We start from the raw sequence: 17347 nt of genomic DNA on the forward strand, positions 1-17347 counted from the left end.
TCTGGGTATAATTAATGGGATTACTCTGTTAACTCTATAAAAATTTTTGCTTTTTTTTCCCAGGGAATATTGATTTTGTGCAACGACTGAAACTACATAACAAGATAGAAGTTCATTCTGGATGTGTAAGAAACATTTTACTGTCACATCAAGAGATGTGCCTCAAGAATACGTACATCTTATTCAATAAAAGTGTTTTTGATTTAAATAAGATTGCTGATATGGTTACTCAGATTAATCTATGAAATTATTTCAAATGATAATCTTTTTTTTTTACAATTTTGAGGTGATGTACTTAAGTTTTTGAAAACATCAGGTACACAATTCTGTAAATCAGTCTAAAAAGAGAGAGCCATGATATCTTCAGAGACTTATGGTTTCATAAGTTATGCAGCATTCATTTTAAGTTTTATATTTAATTCAGTTTCAATAATTTTTATTTATATTTTAATAAATTATCAGGTGAACACAATTTGCTGGAATGAAACAGGACAGTATCTCCTGTCTGGATCTGACGACCAGCACCTGATTATATCAGAGCCATTCACTGGAAAGGTAATTCATGGTAATAATGCACATACAGCTAGCAGCTAGTGATTATACATATAGTATAATAGGCTTTTTTCAGAACAGAAATTTAGTATGTATGGATTTAATTGTTCACTACAGAAGTTTATTAGTACAACATTGTATTTTTTCCCCCTCCTTAATGTAATTTACTTATGTCAAGTTGGAAGTCAAGTATAATCTTATTTATCTCAAGTTGGTTTCTTATTATTTTTTCAGTTCACATCTGTGAGATCAGGACATAGGGCAAACATATTCAGTGCCAAATTTTTACCGTACACTAGTGAAAGGGTAAGATACATATACTTAAATGCACATGTGCACTGTAAGATACATATGCTTGCATGCACATGTGTCTATAAAGCTTTTAAAAGTTGATCTACATATATACTTCAGAAATGGAAAGAATTTGTTTTTTTCAATCTGAAATTTTAAACCATGTTGGTAATATTTTTCCAGATTGTAAGCTGCTCTGGTGATGGAAAAATCTGTTACACTGACGTGGACACAAGCTCAAGAACTAATGTTTTTGACTGTCATTTTGGAACTACATATGAGGTACAATCAAAACTTATTTTGAGCTCGATGGGGCCGAGAAAACAAATTGAGATATGGAAGGATTTGAGATATTGACATCAAGATTCATAAAGAGATAATGGTTGGGACTTCCAAGTCACTTCGCCTTATCCATTTGAGATATTTATGTTCAAGATACCAAAGTTCAAGTATTTATTCTCAAAGAAAAAAAATATTGACTTAAAGCAACTTATTTGGAACATTGATTCCGATACATTATAGACATAAAAGTGGGAATACTTGACAGAAAGCAGACTTTTAAACGAAGATTATAAACAATGAACATGTTTTTAAAAATATGGACTCATTTTGTAAAATTTTTAGATACTATGATTAATGACTTGTGTACATTGTAAGATTCTAACAAAATGAGCCACTAATTTTTTTTTCATGGATTGTAATACCATTTAAGGATAGTATGCTTAGGTATTGATGCTCAGGAAGTTTCTTTTAAATGATTGAAATGATCATATTTGTATCTTATCATATTTTATTCCCATTGAATCTATCCAGTACTGTGAAGTCACAAAATTAATATAGAAATTCATCTTTATAATAGTTGGTAGTTATTCCCAGTGGGTCCTTTCTATCTCATAAAGCTACAGTATTGCTTTACTGTTTTCACCCTTATAACAGGTGGTAGTTATTCCCAGTGAGTTCTTTCTATCCTGTAAAGCTATAGAGTTTTGTTTTAATGTTTTCACTCTTATAACAGGTGGTAGTTATTCCCAGTGAGTCTTCCACCTTTCTGTCTTGTGGAGAGGATGGCACGGTCCGCTGGTTTGACCTCAGGGCCAAGACGTCCTGTCAAAGGGAGGATTGTAAGGAGGTAATCTACTGCTATATTGTCAAGGGAGGTAATACACTGAAATATTCTATTGAATAGGAAAATGGAAATACATTACATGTACTATGATAATATATTCCTTATATTGTTATTTAAATAAGAATGGAAAGAAGGTGTGATTTTAAAGTGGAAATACATGTATATCTTGTTCAATACTTTGATACTTGATTTTAGAGTGAATTCGGTACCACATATTTTTTTTCAGGACATTCTTATAAACTGCCGGCGAGCTGTTACGTCTTTGGTTGTTAACCCCCTGATTCCCTATGAACTGGGCATTGCATGTGCTGACAGTTCTGTGAGAATATATGACAGGAGAATGCTGGGAACCAGAGCCTCAGGTATCAATAGTATGATATTCCTAATTCCAGTATACCATCAAAAATGTGTTAAGTATTATACATTTGTTCATCATCTATGTTTAATACGTAATACAAGAGGAGGCAATACTACTCTCCAAATGGTGTTACAACTGCTTTACTAAAGGTCCAAATAAGTAACTTGTCTTTCATCTAATTAGCATAGTGCTGAAATTTTATTGCCTTTTGAACCCTGTTTTCCATAATAGTGAAAAAGGATCATATACAATGAAGCGCATTGAAGTGGTAAAATTTTCCGTTTGAATGGAACGTTTTGGGCTTTCTTTACAACGTTGATTGTCATACAATGACACGCCCATTTCTTTAGAAAGGAAAAAAAAAGTGATCAAATGGTTCATTTGAATACCTGTTCAAGAGGTATTCCATAAATACAATCACCAATCAATTGACAGTTGACATAAACAATGAGTAAACTCGTGTTCGACCGATACATGTGTTATGCTTACTCCAATAAACATGATAAATTCATAATTATGTACATATTTGTTGCAATATGTGTTTTACAGAAGTGGGGAGTCTCTAACTCTCTCTCATAACTTCATTAAATCTCCATATCAGTGTAACTCTCAGAGAGTGGGTGTCTGAAAGCATTACAACGAATATTTCTTCCTCGTTTCTAAGGAAATGGGCGTGTCATTATGTAACAACTGACGTTCGAAAAGAAACGCCTAAACTTTCCTATCAAATGTAAAATTTTACCACTTCAATGTGCTTCATTGTAAGAATAATGAAAACTACCTTACATATTTCATTTGTAAATCAAATTAAGTAATAGAACCAGGGAAATGATATAAATTTCTGATTATCAGTCTCTACTATGAATAAACAATATATTTTTAACACCTAATTCTATATATTATTTTCTGTCTTTTAGATAAGTGGAATTTTTGTTTTAATGAGGAACCACATTTCTGTCTGTGATAGGCTTTGTTTATTTTGTTTTTACATTGTATATCATTCTTAATAATTGCAAGCAGTGCTAGTTCATCTTTGAAAAACAAAGGTTTTCAGTCCACTATACTCCCTTTTGGTGAGTACATTATTACATTCATGTAATAGAAAACCTTTGGCTTGTGAAGATGGTGAAATATGATATGACACTGTTAAAATAAAAAAAATTCTGTATGAAATCTTTACTGAAGGTTCCCACAGTAGTAAAGGTATCACAGGAATGATCTGTAAATTCACTGCACCAACCCTGTCCAACAGGCCGCATAGGATTACCTCCCTTGCTTACAGTCCCAATGGAGATGATATTCTGGTCAGCTATTCCTCAGAATACATCTACCTGTTTGGATCAAGGGTAGATTTCTTTTATATTGTATGAGTTGTGTTAACTTTAAGTAAAACATATTTAATATTTTTAACATGGATATGGCAAATTAATTCTTACAAGGAACATATTTTTCACCCAATATAAGAAAAAAATGAATGCATTGAATTTATTGATATAATGTAGGTATACCAGCCATCCATGGCAAAACACTACTGCTCTGTTTTTCTGTATGGTGGATACTTAAAGCTTGTTTTTTTCAATATGTTGGATTTCTAATGTGTGTATTTTATCTTTTAAATATCACCCTATATTATATACATGTACATGTATTATAACAGGATTATAAAACCAAGAAATTACAGGCACCTGCAGAGATCTTTAAAAAGACAAAACACAGGGCAAGTTATCATTATTTACATTGCTCAAATGCTTCTACACATGTCACTCTTATGAAAGGTTAACTTTCAACTAGGGATGGCAATTTGTAATCGGTTAACCGGTTACTCGGTCGGAACAATGGTAATCGGTTAGAAAATCTGTAATCGGTTAGTCGGAAAAAATAATATATGTGTAAATCTGAATACAATTTCATAAAAAAAAATTCAATTAAAAAGATACAATAAAAATATCTGAAATGTCAGCATTTTCACCTATCTATTTAAGTTGATTCAGAGATAATTAAGGCTATACAGATGGACACCGTGGGAGTAATTAGTTTTCGAGATGTTAATTGCTGTGTAAATACCATGTCGTTACCCAATCTGTCCTGTGTTTCTTTAATGATTTTAATTAAATGATCGTTGAGTATTGCGAACTGATTATAATGTGTACCTTACTTTTCTATCCTTTGCAGTTACCTATCAAATTGTATGATTAAACAAACATTGTAAATTAAGCGATAGTCCAGTTTTAGTTTTGATTACACTGACAATGCATGGCATCTCTTCTTAATTTTTTTTTTATGTAACTGATATTGTACTCCAGGCATATTCCTTTTTATTTTTTTGGTGGTGGTGGGGGGGGGGGGGGGTTATTAAAATTGAAATTATGTATAATGAAATAATGTATAAATCTGATAAATTATAAACATACCGGTAATATTTATGTACAGTGCACTATATGTAACATTAAAATTGTCTTGTTTGTGTAGATATAGCTTACAATGAAGAAATATCTCAAGAAGATTTGATACGATTAACCGATTAATTGGTTGGAACGCCTTGCGGTTAACCAATTGGCAATTCTGTATTCGATTGCCATCCCTACTTTCAACCAATTCAAGAACATTTTTTGGTTAATTTTAAAATCAGATTTTGTAAATGTAAGAAAGACATAAAAGAATGAATCAAATATAAATGCTTTATTAATGATTGTTCTTTTTCAGGGTGATCAAATACCAAAGAAATTCAAATCATCTGACTTGTTAGCAGACATGCCATCTACATCTAAGGCACCACCTAAAGCCAAAGAAACTGACCCCCAACCAACCCCCAGGAGTCCCTTAGTCCCCCCAGCTGACCTTCCCCCATCCAGCACTCCTCCTCATACCTCCTCTTCACCTAGACAGTCCACTTCTGAGGGGGTCACTTCCATGTTACTACCCCAGAACCCATCAGGGTCAGGCTCATCACTAAGGCAACCACCAATCAAAAGACTTCGTCTCCGTGGAGATTGGTCTGACACTGGACCTCATGCCAGACCTGAGAGTGAGCGACAGACAAATGGTAAGAATGATATTTTAAATAGAACTTTTCCTTATTGCTAAGTATAATTTTTCTGCTACACTGTACGTTAGAATACTGTATACAGGGTTATTTTCACCCTTTTACACTTGCAAACAATTTTGCCCCATTATGAATTTGTCCGGACACAGTTTTGTTAAAGAGATAATACTGCTTACTTTGAATTCACCATGTTATAAATTCGCCCACTTGCAATGAGGGCAAAAAGAGGGAAAATTTCCCTGTATTCAATAATGCAATGTTGTATGGTTTATGACACCTCTTTGACATGTCCACAATGAAAAGTGACCTGCAGTGTTGTACAGTGCAGTCAACAAATATTGTGTTGATTGTTACTGTAAATCTTGAACGTTTTGTTCACTTTCATATTTAGAACAACCAGACAGACAGACCACTATTATGCAGAGAATGTCGGACATGCTGACACGATGGTTAGATGGTAACCTAAGAAGACAGGAGGAGGATGGGAGGGAAGAGGGAGGTGATGAAGTCCAGGGAGCCAATTCTGAAGATCAGGCCTCGGGGGGTCAGGCTGAGGAAAATGGAACTGAAGGAGGTGATGAAATTGTCAGGGAACCCTCTGTTGTTGAAGGTAAAATTTGATTTTCATATTAGGTCAGTTAAAGTGTTGCAGTTGTAACATCCTCACAACATCAGTGATCCTGTGCCAACTTGTTGCCCTGGGACCCCTGACAAATTTCATTCAGTTTTATTCAGGCCTGCCTCTCTCATTGAGAAGCACCATTCAAAGTGAAGTAGACAGATACTGTAAACAGAAAGGAATCAGTTGACACTCAGAATGCACGTGTTACAGAGGCTTATTGTGATTGGTTGAGAGATAAGAAAAACAATCAAGATTTGTAATTTTCCCAAAAGACATCGCTGCAGTTAGCCTGTAAGATATCAAATGAAATTTGTCAGGGGTCTCAGGGCAATGAGTTGACACAGGACCCCTATCGTTGTGAGGATGCAGTTGTAAATAACAAACAATTTGTGAGCAGGAGGAAAATTTCAGCTATGCACATCAACAACAATCAGGCTAGCTAGAATAAACCTTCTGTTTGTGTCAAATCATATCTGATGTCATCCAATTTCAAAATGTTTTTAAAAATTGCAGAAATGGAAACAGAAAACACCCCTGACAGTGATAGATTACAAAATTTTTCATCACATCAAGATTCCAGTGTAGAAAACCAAGACAACGTCAGCTGTGGAGACAATCTTCAGTCGGTCTGTGATAAACCTAATGTCAATTCCAAACCAAGTGCAATACCTAAACCCAGTAGTCTTTCCCGATCCCAGACAGCTGTGTCAGACAGTGGTGTTAATGTTACTCAATCTGGTCCTTCTGAGGCATCCAGAGGGATAGCAAATCATGAGCAAATTTGGGGGCCCCAAGAAGGAAGGAATATTATTTCAGGTGAGCAGAGGAGGCACCAGGCAGGATTATTGGTTGAGGAGGAGCCAGTAATTAGTCTGCATTACTCCTCTGAGGGCACCACCAGCAGTACAGTCAGACTTGGTTTTGCCAGATTTGAAAATTTAGAAGCTGGTATTCTACAGAGAAGTGCTGAGAATGCTTCATTACAGCCTTTAGTCAGAGAGACAACTCCAACAGGAAATAGAGACTTAGAGAGCCACACTACTGAGGTGACTACTCAAATGGGAAATTCTGTGAAAGATAATAAAGAGGAAAATAGAGACTCTGTTGGTTTTTCTGATTCTACAGACAGTAGTGATATTTTTGACAGTGATTCTTGTTCTGCTGAGTCAGCAAAAGTGGATTCTGGTGAGCAGTGTGAAAGTGCTGAAGGTAAGGAAGGAGCTGATTCTATAACTGAATCTCATGAAACTAAAAATGTTAGTAAAACTCTTGCTGAGTCAGGCTCTGACAATCAACCTTCAACCAGCTCAGAGGGTCAACCAAGGAGAGCAGGTCGACGAGACGCCAGCGCAGCTGTGAAAGAGAAGATAAGACAGATTGGACGGATGAGGATTTTAGAAAGACTTTGTAGGGAGGGGGTATCTGGATCACAGCAGGACAGACACACAGATGATGGTGGAACTTCAGAAGAGGAGGAGCTGCCAGTTCCTAGGGGCATCAGTCATACAGATGACCGGACAACAGGTATCGTCTAACATTTCAATTACTACATTCCAGATAATATTTTTTATAAAGTTGAACTTTTAGAATTTTATAACTATGATGATGTGCAATGATAGTCATAAAATAACATGAAGAATCAATAATTTTTTTCCTTTATTGCTTTAAGGTAGTGTAGCTGCAGGAGGTTCAGAAGAAAGTAGAACGGGGACGACTCCTCACTCAGGTCAGGAGGATGTAGGATCAGATGAGGAAGGGGAAGGTCAAAGGTTAGATTTCATGTCAGGCCATATACTTGTAATTAGCCATAGACTATTTCTTATGAGGACCACACTTATATGTTGTAAAAAGTCCTCATCCAGAGATGTCAAGAGATATGCTATTTTATTTCAAGTGATGCAGATACATTCGTAGTAGTTTGAGCAACTCATGAAATTTCTCTGCTCATTACCAAAATAAGTAATACTGTATACAGGGTTATTTTCGCCCTTTCACACTTTTTTAATTTTAAATTTGCCCAGTCACACTTCTATTTAAGGGGGCCGACTGGGGTTTTCATTGCGCAATACTTCGCGCAGCAAAGTAAAATAAAGCGTATTTACTATTTTAAAGCAACTATTTTTACATAATTTATAAAAAGATTAACAATTTTAGGAAATCCCAGGTTAAAAAATCTAATTACGTTTTTAAATAACCGATTTTTTTAACGATTTTTCAAATGATGGGTAGATAGACGTCGCAATAGTGTGTTTTTTGACGTAATGAATAACTGAAGTTCTTTAAGCGGGGTCATTTATTATGCCATAAAATAAAAAGTATAAAATATAGGCTCTTGAAATTTTAAATATAGGAAATTGAGAATCTCACAATCATTTTGATTATTTTTTATGTAAATCTGTGGTATCTGCCATGTTTTGTTGTACTCCATAAAAACAGGAAAATATCAGGAATTTTGACATTTTGAGATGTCCCCTCTGGAAACCAGACGGTAGAATTTTGCGTTTCTTGCATAAAATGTACAATATAGTATTACCTATCAAATAATATAATTTGAGCAAAAAGTCTATAGTAGCATTTGTATAATTTGCTCCGAAGTGCGAAAAAATGGTATTTTCCTATATAATCCTATGGTAAATGCACCTGTATTTTGAGATGGTCCCTAGAATATAACCAGACGGTAGATTTTCACTAAACTTGGCATGTGTACTGAAGTCAATGTAAGGTACATATGGTATAAAATTAAAGAGTTTCTCTATAGTAGTTTTCACACAATAAAACCCCAGTCGGCTCCCTTAAGAAGTTATACTGTTTTCTTTGAATTTGCCCACTTGTGTCTTGGGCAAAAGGGGTGAAAATAAAATGGAGGCGAAAATTGCCCTGTGTGCAGTAATCACTGAGGAAGATTAGCAGAGTAGTCCTGCATGACATTATAACAAATCCACACTTTCAGTTTATGGATATGCATTGACATAATTTATAGGGACACCCTGGAGAGACACATTACCGCCATCAGACTACAGGAGCTGTACAAAAAACGCCAGGAGGAGAGAGAGAATGAGGAGATAGAGATGAGGAGCATCCACCAGCCCCTCCACAAAATCAAGTTCAAAGGTCATAGGAATGCTCGAACAATGGTAAAAAGCTTGTAGCATACTTTATAAATTATAAAAATAACACATATGTATTAAGCTGTATATACATGTACACTGTATCTAGTGATACAAGGTATAATAGTATGTTGTCAAATCTAAGATTTTGTAATTCATAAATTAGGTGTTTAGTAACCTCAGATTTTAATTACGTTTCAAAAAATTACACAGCCATATATTCTCCAACATTTTCTTTTCAGGAAATAAATTTTCTTTAAAAATTTTTGCCAGTAATTAAATGCATTAAATTTTTGTTACATTTTCATGTTTTAAAGAATTTTCTGTATTAAAAAAATGAATAGATTTTCAACAAAATTCTATTTGACAGATAAAGGAAGCTAACTTCTGGGGTGACCAGTTTGTAATGAGTGGTTCGGACTGTGGCCACATCTTTATCTGGGATCGATACACCGCTAAGCTAGCCATGCTTCTGGAGGCTGACCGTCATGTTGTCAACTGTCTACAACCACATCCTTATGATCCAAGTAAATTATAATAATTTTTTTTTGTAAAAGTCATAATCATTGTTAGTGTAACTTATTTATTTAGCTCACAGACTTAATGAATTAATCAGTTTCAAAAATATTCATTAAGTGAAGTGGTTTTAAGATTTTATTAGTGAATAAAGACTGTCAGTATGGTTATATTAATGTGTTAAAGATTAATAATGATTATAGTAAATCTACACAATTGAAAAAAAAACTTTGGGGGCCTAGTAATATTCAAATTCCTTTTCAAGAATGATGAGAATTTTTAAAGTGGAGAGTTTGACAATTACAACTCATAAGTTGTTTTCGTCAGTGTTTCCTTTTTTCAGTTTATCCACATATAGGTATAAAGTGTATAGATTTTTTGCACTTGATATAAAAAACATTAAATGATACTACAATTAATTTATTCTAAACAATTGATATGTAATGTGGTTTATCACTCATGTAGTTTTAGCCTCCAGTGGTATAGACTATGACATCAAACTGTGGATGCCTTTAGAGGAAAATCCAAAGTTTGAGGAAGAGGTAGCAGCTGAGGTAGGTTTAAAATGAAAAAGGTCACTTTCTGCTGAGGTAGGTCTGGCCTGAAATAGGTCACTTCCTGCTGAGGTAGGTCTGACATGAAATAGGTCACTTCCTGCTGAGGTAGGTCTGACATGAAATAGGTCACTTCCTGCTATGAAATAGGTCACTTCCTGCTGAGGTAGGTCTGACATGAAATAGGTCACTTCCTGCTGAGGTTGGTCTGACATGAAATAGGCACTTCCTGTTGAGTGACATGAAATAGTTCACTTCCTGCTGAGGTAGGTCTGACATGAAATAGGTCACTTCCTGCTGAGGTTGGTCTGACATGAAATAGGCACTTCCTGTTGAGTGACATGAAATAGGTCACTTCCTGCTGAGGTAGGTCTAACATGAAATAGGTCACTTCCTGCGAGGTACAGTACCAACCAGACCCAACCTGACACCTAAGCAGTCCCAGAAAGCAGTCCCCGGGACTGCTCTGGGACCACTGTGGGACTGCTCTGGGACCGCTATGGGACTGCTCTAGAAAGCAGACCCAGCAGTCCCAGCAGTCCCTGGGACTGCTTTCTGGGACTGCTTTGTTCACTCATGCATGAAAAAGGTTCTGAGTGACATGATAGCTCCGCCCCTTGTGTATTCTAAATTGGCAGCTCCCTGTTGTTGTTTTGTTTATTTTCTACAGAGAGGGAGAGTAGGGATAGTTATACATGTAATTACTAAATGTCTTCAGGGGCTGTACGTTTACACAATTGTAGTCTAGAATTAATTTTTAAAAATGAAAGCAGTTAAAAAGGGAGGTCAGGGGATGATTTTTATCTCTTAAATTAAACTTCAATACAGGTGTTTGAAGCAAAATTATCTAGGCCAATTTAATAAACTAATGCTGTCAAATTATGTATTCAAAGTTTGCATTGGCACTATTTAAAAAAAAATACAAACAAAAAACAAACAAACTTGTCATTTCAGTAAGACATTCAGAGGAACGTACTGTACTGAATTTTTTTCTTAATTGAAAAAGCTAATACCATGCTTTAAAAAAAGAGCACTTCATGCTATTTTTTACCGCCCTCAAATAAAACCTAATAATTTATTAAATGACCATAAAATAAAATTATTCTACCATTCTTCTGTCACATAAACAATGTGAACAATTATTTGGGGATTTATTTATGAATTAGTTTTTAATTTATAAACAAGTTATTAAAAGAGTACATTTATATATATTTAAAAAATAACTATTTGAAAATATCGGGAATTGTGACTTATTTCTTATTTGTTTTGTTTATGTTTACCTGGCCGATTAATAAAAAGCAATACAATTGTATAAAATAGTGTCAACACCTGAGGTTTCAATCGCCTTCGGGCATAATTAGCAGAAAGTCAATGCATGTTATTTGGGTATCGGTGTTACACATCACTGAACACGCTGGTCAACAATGACACTAATTTCAATCTATGTACTGCAAAAAAATCTTTGTTTCAATAATTGTGTATAAATTTATTTTGGGATTAATTAATTTTGAACATAATCTGAGGGTTCCATTCGCATGATTTACAAATGTACACTCGAACATTTATATAATAAAACACTTAAAACTGAGAATCTAAAGATAATTAAATTGGCAAGTCATTGAAAATAATCATGACTGAAGTATAATACTCGGCAATATTTAACAAAGAATTTTTCAAAAGCTCCAATACTTAAGAAAAATGCATTCAGAGTATAGTATATGAATCTGCCTTGCTCTATAATTGTAAGATCTATTTAAAGCTAATTCTGGTAGAAAATAAACAGTTCAAGTTTAATTTTCTATATAAATAATAAATAAATATGAAAACCAATATCAATCACAGAAAATAAAGAAACTGATTTATTTGGGTCAAAAATAAATATACCAAATAATTGTATTTAAATATTCATGTTTTTAATAGGTGTGAACATCTTCTTTCAATAATTATTATTTGTTTCAGAAATGACTGTCGCGTAAGAATTGTAAATATTTGTTGAAACTACTCGGAAAGAAATGATCATCAATTTCAACTGCCTTTTATAGTTACATTGTTTATTGGTAATCTCATTCTGGGTAAGCTCCGCCCATTAAATTAATTAACCCCGCCCACTGGGACTGCTGGGACTGCTTTCTGGGACTGCTGGGACTGCTTTCTGGGACCGCTGGGACTGCTGTGGGACTGCTCTGGGACCGCTGTGGGACTGCTTTAGCAGTCCCAGAAAGCAGTCCCCGGGACTGCTCTGGGACTGCTTTGTGTCAGGTTGAGTCTGGTTGGTACTGTAGGTCTGACATGAAATAGGTCACTTCCTGCTGAGGTAGGTCTGACATGAAATAGGTCACTTCCTGCTGAGATTGGTCTGATATGAAACAGACACTTCCTGTTGTGGTTGGTCTGACATGAAATAAGTCACTTCCTGCTGAGGTATGTCTGACATGAAATAGGTCACTTCCTGCAGAGGTAGGTCTGACATGAAATAAGTCACTTCCTGCTGAGGTAGGTCTGACATGAAATAAGTCACTTCCTGCTGAGGTAAGTCAGACATGAAATAGGACACTTCTTAATTCTAAGGATATTTAGATTTCATAAAACTAGTCTTATGAATGAAAGAGGTGAGGATAACGAGTAGTGATAAATCTCAAAAAACCTACAAAGAATACAATTCTGTGAAACATGAACCCCTGGAAACTGGTTTAGATACTTGTAAGTGGATCTTTCCAAGTTAAGAAATTGGATCTTATTATGAAAACCTAACAATCTTTTCAATTTTGATAAATGTTTAAATTTGTTTATAGTAAGCTGATTATCTAGCACAAAATTAAAATCTTTTAAAGTCTGGATAATTTTTATGAAAAACATATATTCAGATCATGAGACGTAATGAAGTGATGCTGGAGGAGACACGAGACACCATTACTGTTCCTGCTGCTTTTATGCTGCGTGTTTTGGCCTCCCTCAACCAGATCAGAGCAGGTAGGTTTGCAATTATGGTATAAGCAGAAATTTTAGCGAGGATTCAATTTTGGCATTATTAGCAAGGGTGTCGAGATTGCTAAAATTAAATATCGCTTACAATTTATTCTGCAGTAGAGGTAACCGTTATATTTCTATGCACCATAAAATCGCAAAAATTACTTCTCGCTAAAATTAAATACCGATAGTGATTTTTTAGGAAAAATCACTAAATTTGTGTGTCGCTAAAAATTCCACTTATACGGTATTAGATCATAGATTGCATAGCAGTATTTCCCTCAAGATTCAAATGAAAACATTGCAAAAGATTTCGTTTAAACCTGGACTGCATTCAAGATGGAAGCAGCTATGCAGAGATATGATTTTCAATTTATTCTAGGCTATAGCTTCTACATAGGGAAAGCTAGCATGAATACATGTATTTGATGCTATGTAGGTTACATGTAGGATCCTTTCTTATAAATCTGTTTTGGAAAAAATCGCAAAAATTTTATATATCAAGTTTTAGAATACTGTGAGGTCACTAATTTTCATGGGGGTTTAATTTTCGCTGTTTTTGTGGTATGAAGAGACCCACAAATTCATGTCCACCACGAAATATAAAATGTCATACACATAACTGTTCAACAATTCTTCATCCACGAAATCAAATCCCTACGAATCCATGGTTTTTCCTAAATCCACAAAAATGTGGGGTCACGAAAATATGTGATTTTACTGTATTAAAAAGTAATTATAATACTGACTACTGCAAGATTTGAAATTATGACATAAATACTCTATTATCATGTGATAAATGAAATTTAGATTCCAGCCTAACTAAAACTACTTAGATCTGCATAGTATACACTCCGTGCAAGAAGATCTGACATGACTCGACTATGGCTCATGTTCACATGAACTTTATCTTAGCAGAGTGTATATGGCACAGATCTAAGAAGTCTGATTTTAATTACTAGTAGATTGTTTAGATCCAGGTCAAATTTCTTCCTCTTGCTGATATAAAAGATGTGTTTGAAAAACATTGTTGTTGCACCCATTATTTCTACAATATTTACTTTTTTATGGTAACATAACCGAGGCTAACAGTTACTGTTGCAATTGAAATACAATGTAAATATGAATGTATATTTCATCAGGTCGTGCATCCTCCAACAGTGAAGCTGTGGCTGAAAATGACAGTTCATCCAGTGATTCCGAGTGACTCCATCAATTACTGATTCAACATATGTCTTCTATTCTTTATGACTTTCAATTTGCAAGATGTTTTGTTAAAGACTCTCAGTATGCGAAAAGCTGAATAGAGTCAGCTTGAAGTGTGATTCTGAATTACTGAGGTTGCTTTGATGATTTTGAGTGTTATTTTAAACTCTCATGTACATTTATACATTGTTTCAGGCTTTATTAAAATACCTTACAGGTTACCTGTGTGTGATTTTAAATATGTTGACATTGTTGCTGATTTTATGCTTTAAAGCAAAATAAAAAGATCAGTTCAGTATATTTAGCCAGTTCTCAATATATGTCTAATCTTAGTGCTAGCAAACCAGCAATGACAACTAATAAGGCCACATCTCTTCAATTGACTATACAGTTTGTTATGCCCAAAAAGGATGACTGCACTTAAGGATATGCGGAATTTGCAACAAAATAAACTTTCAAAACAAACATTTTTATGCCCCTGGATCAAAAGATCCCTGTGGTATATTGTTTTTGTCCTGTCTGTCTGTTTGTATGTTTGTCTGTTTATCTGTTTGTCTGTTTATCTGTTTGTCTGTCTGTCTGTTGTCAACTTTAACCTTGCCCATAAATTTTGATTTGTTGGAGCTATGACTTTCATATTTCACATGTGCATTCCTTGTGACAAGACCCTTCTTTGGGTACCACCATATTTGACCTTTTGACCTTGACCTTGGAGTTTGACCCACTTTTGCAAAATTTTATGAAACTATAACCTTGGCCATAACTTCTGAACAGTTGGTGCTTTGGGTTTCAAACTTCACATGTGTATTCTCTGTGACAAGACCTTCCTTTGGATACCAACAACTTTGACCTTTTGACCTTGACCTTGGAGTTTGACCTACTTTTGAAAAACTTTAACCTTGGCCATAACTTTTGAACAGTTGGTGCTTGGGGTTTCAAACTTTACATGTGTATTCCTTGTGACAAGACCTTCCTCTGGATATCAACTTTTTTACCCTTTGACCTTGACCTAGGAGTTTGACCTACTTTTGAAAAACTTTAACCTTGGCCATAACTTTTGAACGGTTAGAGCTAGGGCTTTCATTCTTCACATATGTAATCCTTGTGACAAGACCTTCGTTTAAATACCAACCACTTTGACCTTTTGACCTTGACCTAGGAGTTTGACCTACGTTTGAAAAACTTTAACCTTGGCGATAACTTTTGAATGGTTGATGCTAGGGCTTTCATTCTTCACATATGTTATCCTTGTGGCATCACATTCCTTTGGATACGAACCACTTTGACCCTTTGACCTTGACATAGGAGTTTGACCTACTTTTGAAAAACTTTAACCCTGGCCATAATTTTTGAATGGTTGGTGCTAGGGCTTTCATACTTCACATATGTAATCCTTGTGACAAGACCTTCATTTTGATACCAACAACTTTGACCTTGACCTTGATGTTTTACTTACTTTTAAAAGAACTTGAACCTTTGCCATAACTTTTGAACAGTTGTAGCTAGGGCTTTCAAATTAAACATTTTTTATCTTTTGGCCTGGATTTTGACTTGCATTTGAGAAACTTTAACCTTCACCATAAGCTGTCATACGGGGGCATCAGTGTTTCACAAACACATCTTGTTCTTTTCATTGCAAGAATGGTCAACAACCAATCTACAACCTTATGTAATTACGTTTAATAAAAGTGTGTATTTCCGAAGTTCGAATCTGCTTTCAAAGGCAGGGGTCATCACAATTTCTTAAATCTCCGTTCGATAATGAGGACGCCCACTTTTTTTACTGACTTTATACATAGTCAGCGCATGTTTGTCTATTGTTCTTCGTTTAACAGTAGTTGTATATTTGCATAAATAATAATGTGTCAAAAGGAGATTAACAGACAAACATGCGCTCATGGTTAAAAAGAGAAAAAAGTAATTCTTCTTAATTCGCTCTCTGTGCTGTAACCAAGGATTGTGACATGTTGAATATTATAATTCACCACGTGATTTTTACCTCAGGTAACTTTGTGAATACTAAATTCCGTCACGTGACTTGTAAGGTAGCGTGCTCTGTGCTAACTAGGACATTGTGTTCGAACATGTTAAGTCATCTGACGTTGATTTAATTACATTGACGTGCTCGTATTGTTAATTTCGTTTTGAAACCTTTGTCAGAAGTGTATTTGTGCCATACAGAATGGAGAGGGAGATTGGAAAGAGTGATCATGTTCGCTTTTCCAAACATGTCATTGTTATTTATCAAGTCTAATTTTAGACCCATTCTTACAATATTAGCTCCACCTCTCATGCATGTCTAATGTTCAATCAAGGGCAGGTAAGTGTAAATTCACTATATTTGGAAAGCAGTAAGGACAAAATACATTGAATCATTTTATTGTGTCACAGTCTAAAATCATTTTAAGTTTTAAACGTGGTTCCAAATTGATAGTATTCTTTTGATAGTATTCTTTCATAAACATACAAAAGTGAGACAAGGTTTAGATATAAAAGCAACAGAAGCAACCGAAAAAGACCCAAAACCAGGCGTTAAGTGCAGTCATCTTATCAAACTTGCATGTACATTTATTTTGAAACATTCATTTGATGTGTAGACTGAAAAATGCTCAGTCACTACTTCCTGAAAAGATTTTGAGTATGGTATTCTATACTAGTAGTAGAAAGAGGTCTTGAACGTGTTTAGTTCCAATAATACAAGTAAGAGAGAGAGAGTGTCACTTAGATGAACATTGAAGGAGTACCAGGTATTGAAATCTTATCTTCTGATTTCTAGTGTTAAAGTAACTCAGAAAAATTCTTTGACAATTGTTTTGCAGAGGATTAATAATTTTATAATATATAACGATTTTATGCTGAGATGAAAGTTTAGTTTTATTTTCAGTGTTTATAAAAGTTGAGGGTATATTAACCATCGGCATGTTTATATATTCATGTACAGAAACATCATATTTTTTCTCTTAAAATTTATCAAATAAACACAAAAGACATCTATTGATATATAT

General features: G+C 34.7%; 1 protein-coding gene across 2 annotated transcripts in view; it reads left to right on the top strand.

Annotated features, from left to right (window-relative positions):
• LOC133185415 (DDB1- and CUL4-associated factor 6-like) overlaps positions 1 to 14638 on the top strand; it is a 30403-nt gene extending 15765 nt beyond the window's left edge. For both annotated transcript variants that reach the window (XM_061320602.1, XM_061320601.1), the window contains 17 exons: positions 64 to 125; positions 463 to 555; positions 787 to 858; positions 1027 to 1125; positions 1859 to 1972; positions 2196 to 2331; positions 3513 to 3673; positions 3985 to 4044; positions 5031 to 5370; positions 5762 to 5980; positions 6506 to 7516; positions 7662 to 7761; positions 8973 to 9126; positions 9470 to 9626; positions 10081 to 10169; positions 13034 to 13139; positions 14279 to 14638. In XM_061320602.1, the coding sequence (XP_061176586.1) occupies positions 64 to 125; positions 463 to 555; positions 787 to 858; positions 1027 to 1125; positions 1859 to 1972; positions 2196 to 2331; positions 3513 to 3673; positions 3985 to 4044; positions 5031 to 5370; positions 5762 to 5980; positions 6506 to 7516; positions 7662 to 7761; positions 8973 to 9126; positions 9470 to 9626; positions 10081 to 10169; positions 13034 to 13139; positions 14279 to 14343 (3038 nt within the window). In that variant the 3' untranslated portion in view covers positions 14344 to 14638. The remainder of the gene's footprint in view (positions 1 to 63; positions 126 to 462; positions 556 to 786; positions 859 to 1026; positions 1126 to 1858; positions 1973 to 2195; positions 2332 to 3512; positions 3674 to 3984; positions 4045 to 5030; positions 5371 to 5761; positions 5981 to 6505; positions 7517 to 7661; positions 7762 to 8972; positions 9127 to 9469; positions 9627 to 10080; positions 10170 to 13033; positions 13140 to 14278) is intronic.
• The last annotated feature ends 2709 nt before the right edge of the window (positions 14639 to 17347 follow it).

This window comes from Saccostrea echinata, unplaced genomic scaffold (assembly GCF_033153115.1).
Source record: "Saccostrea echinata isolate AGI-Se365-2 ecotype Australia unplaced genomic scaffold, CSIRO_AGI_Sech_v1 ptg000012l, whole genome shotgun sequence".
NCBI classification, from domain to species: Eukaryota; Metazoa; Mollusca; class Bivalvia; order Ostreida; family Ostreidae; genus Saccostrea; species Saccostrea echinata.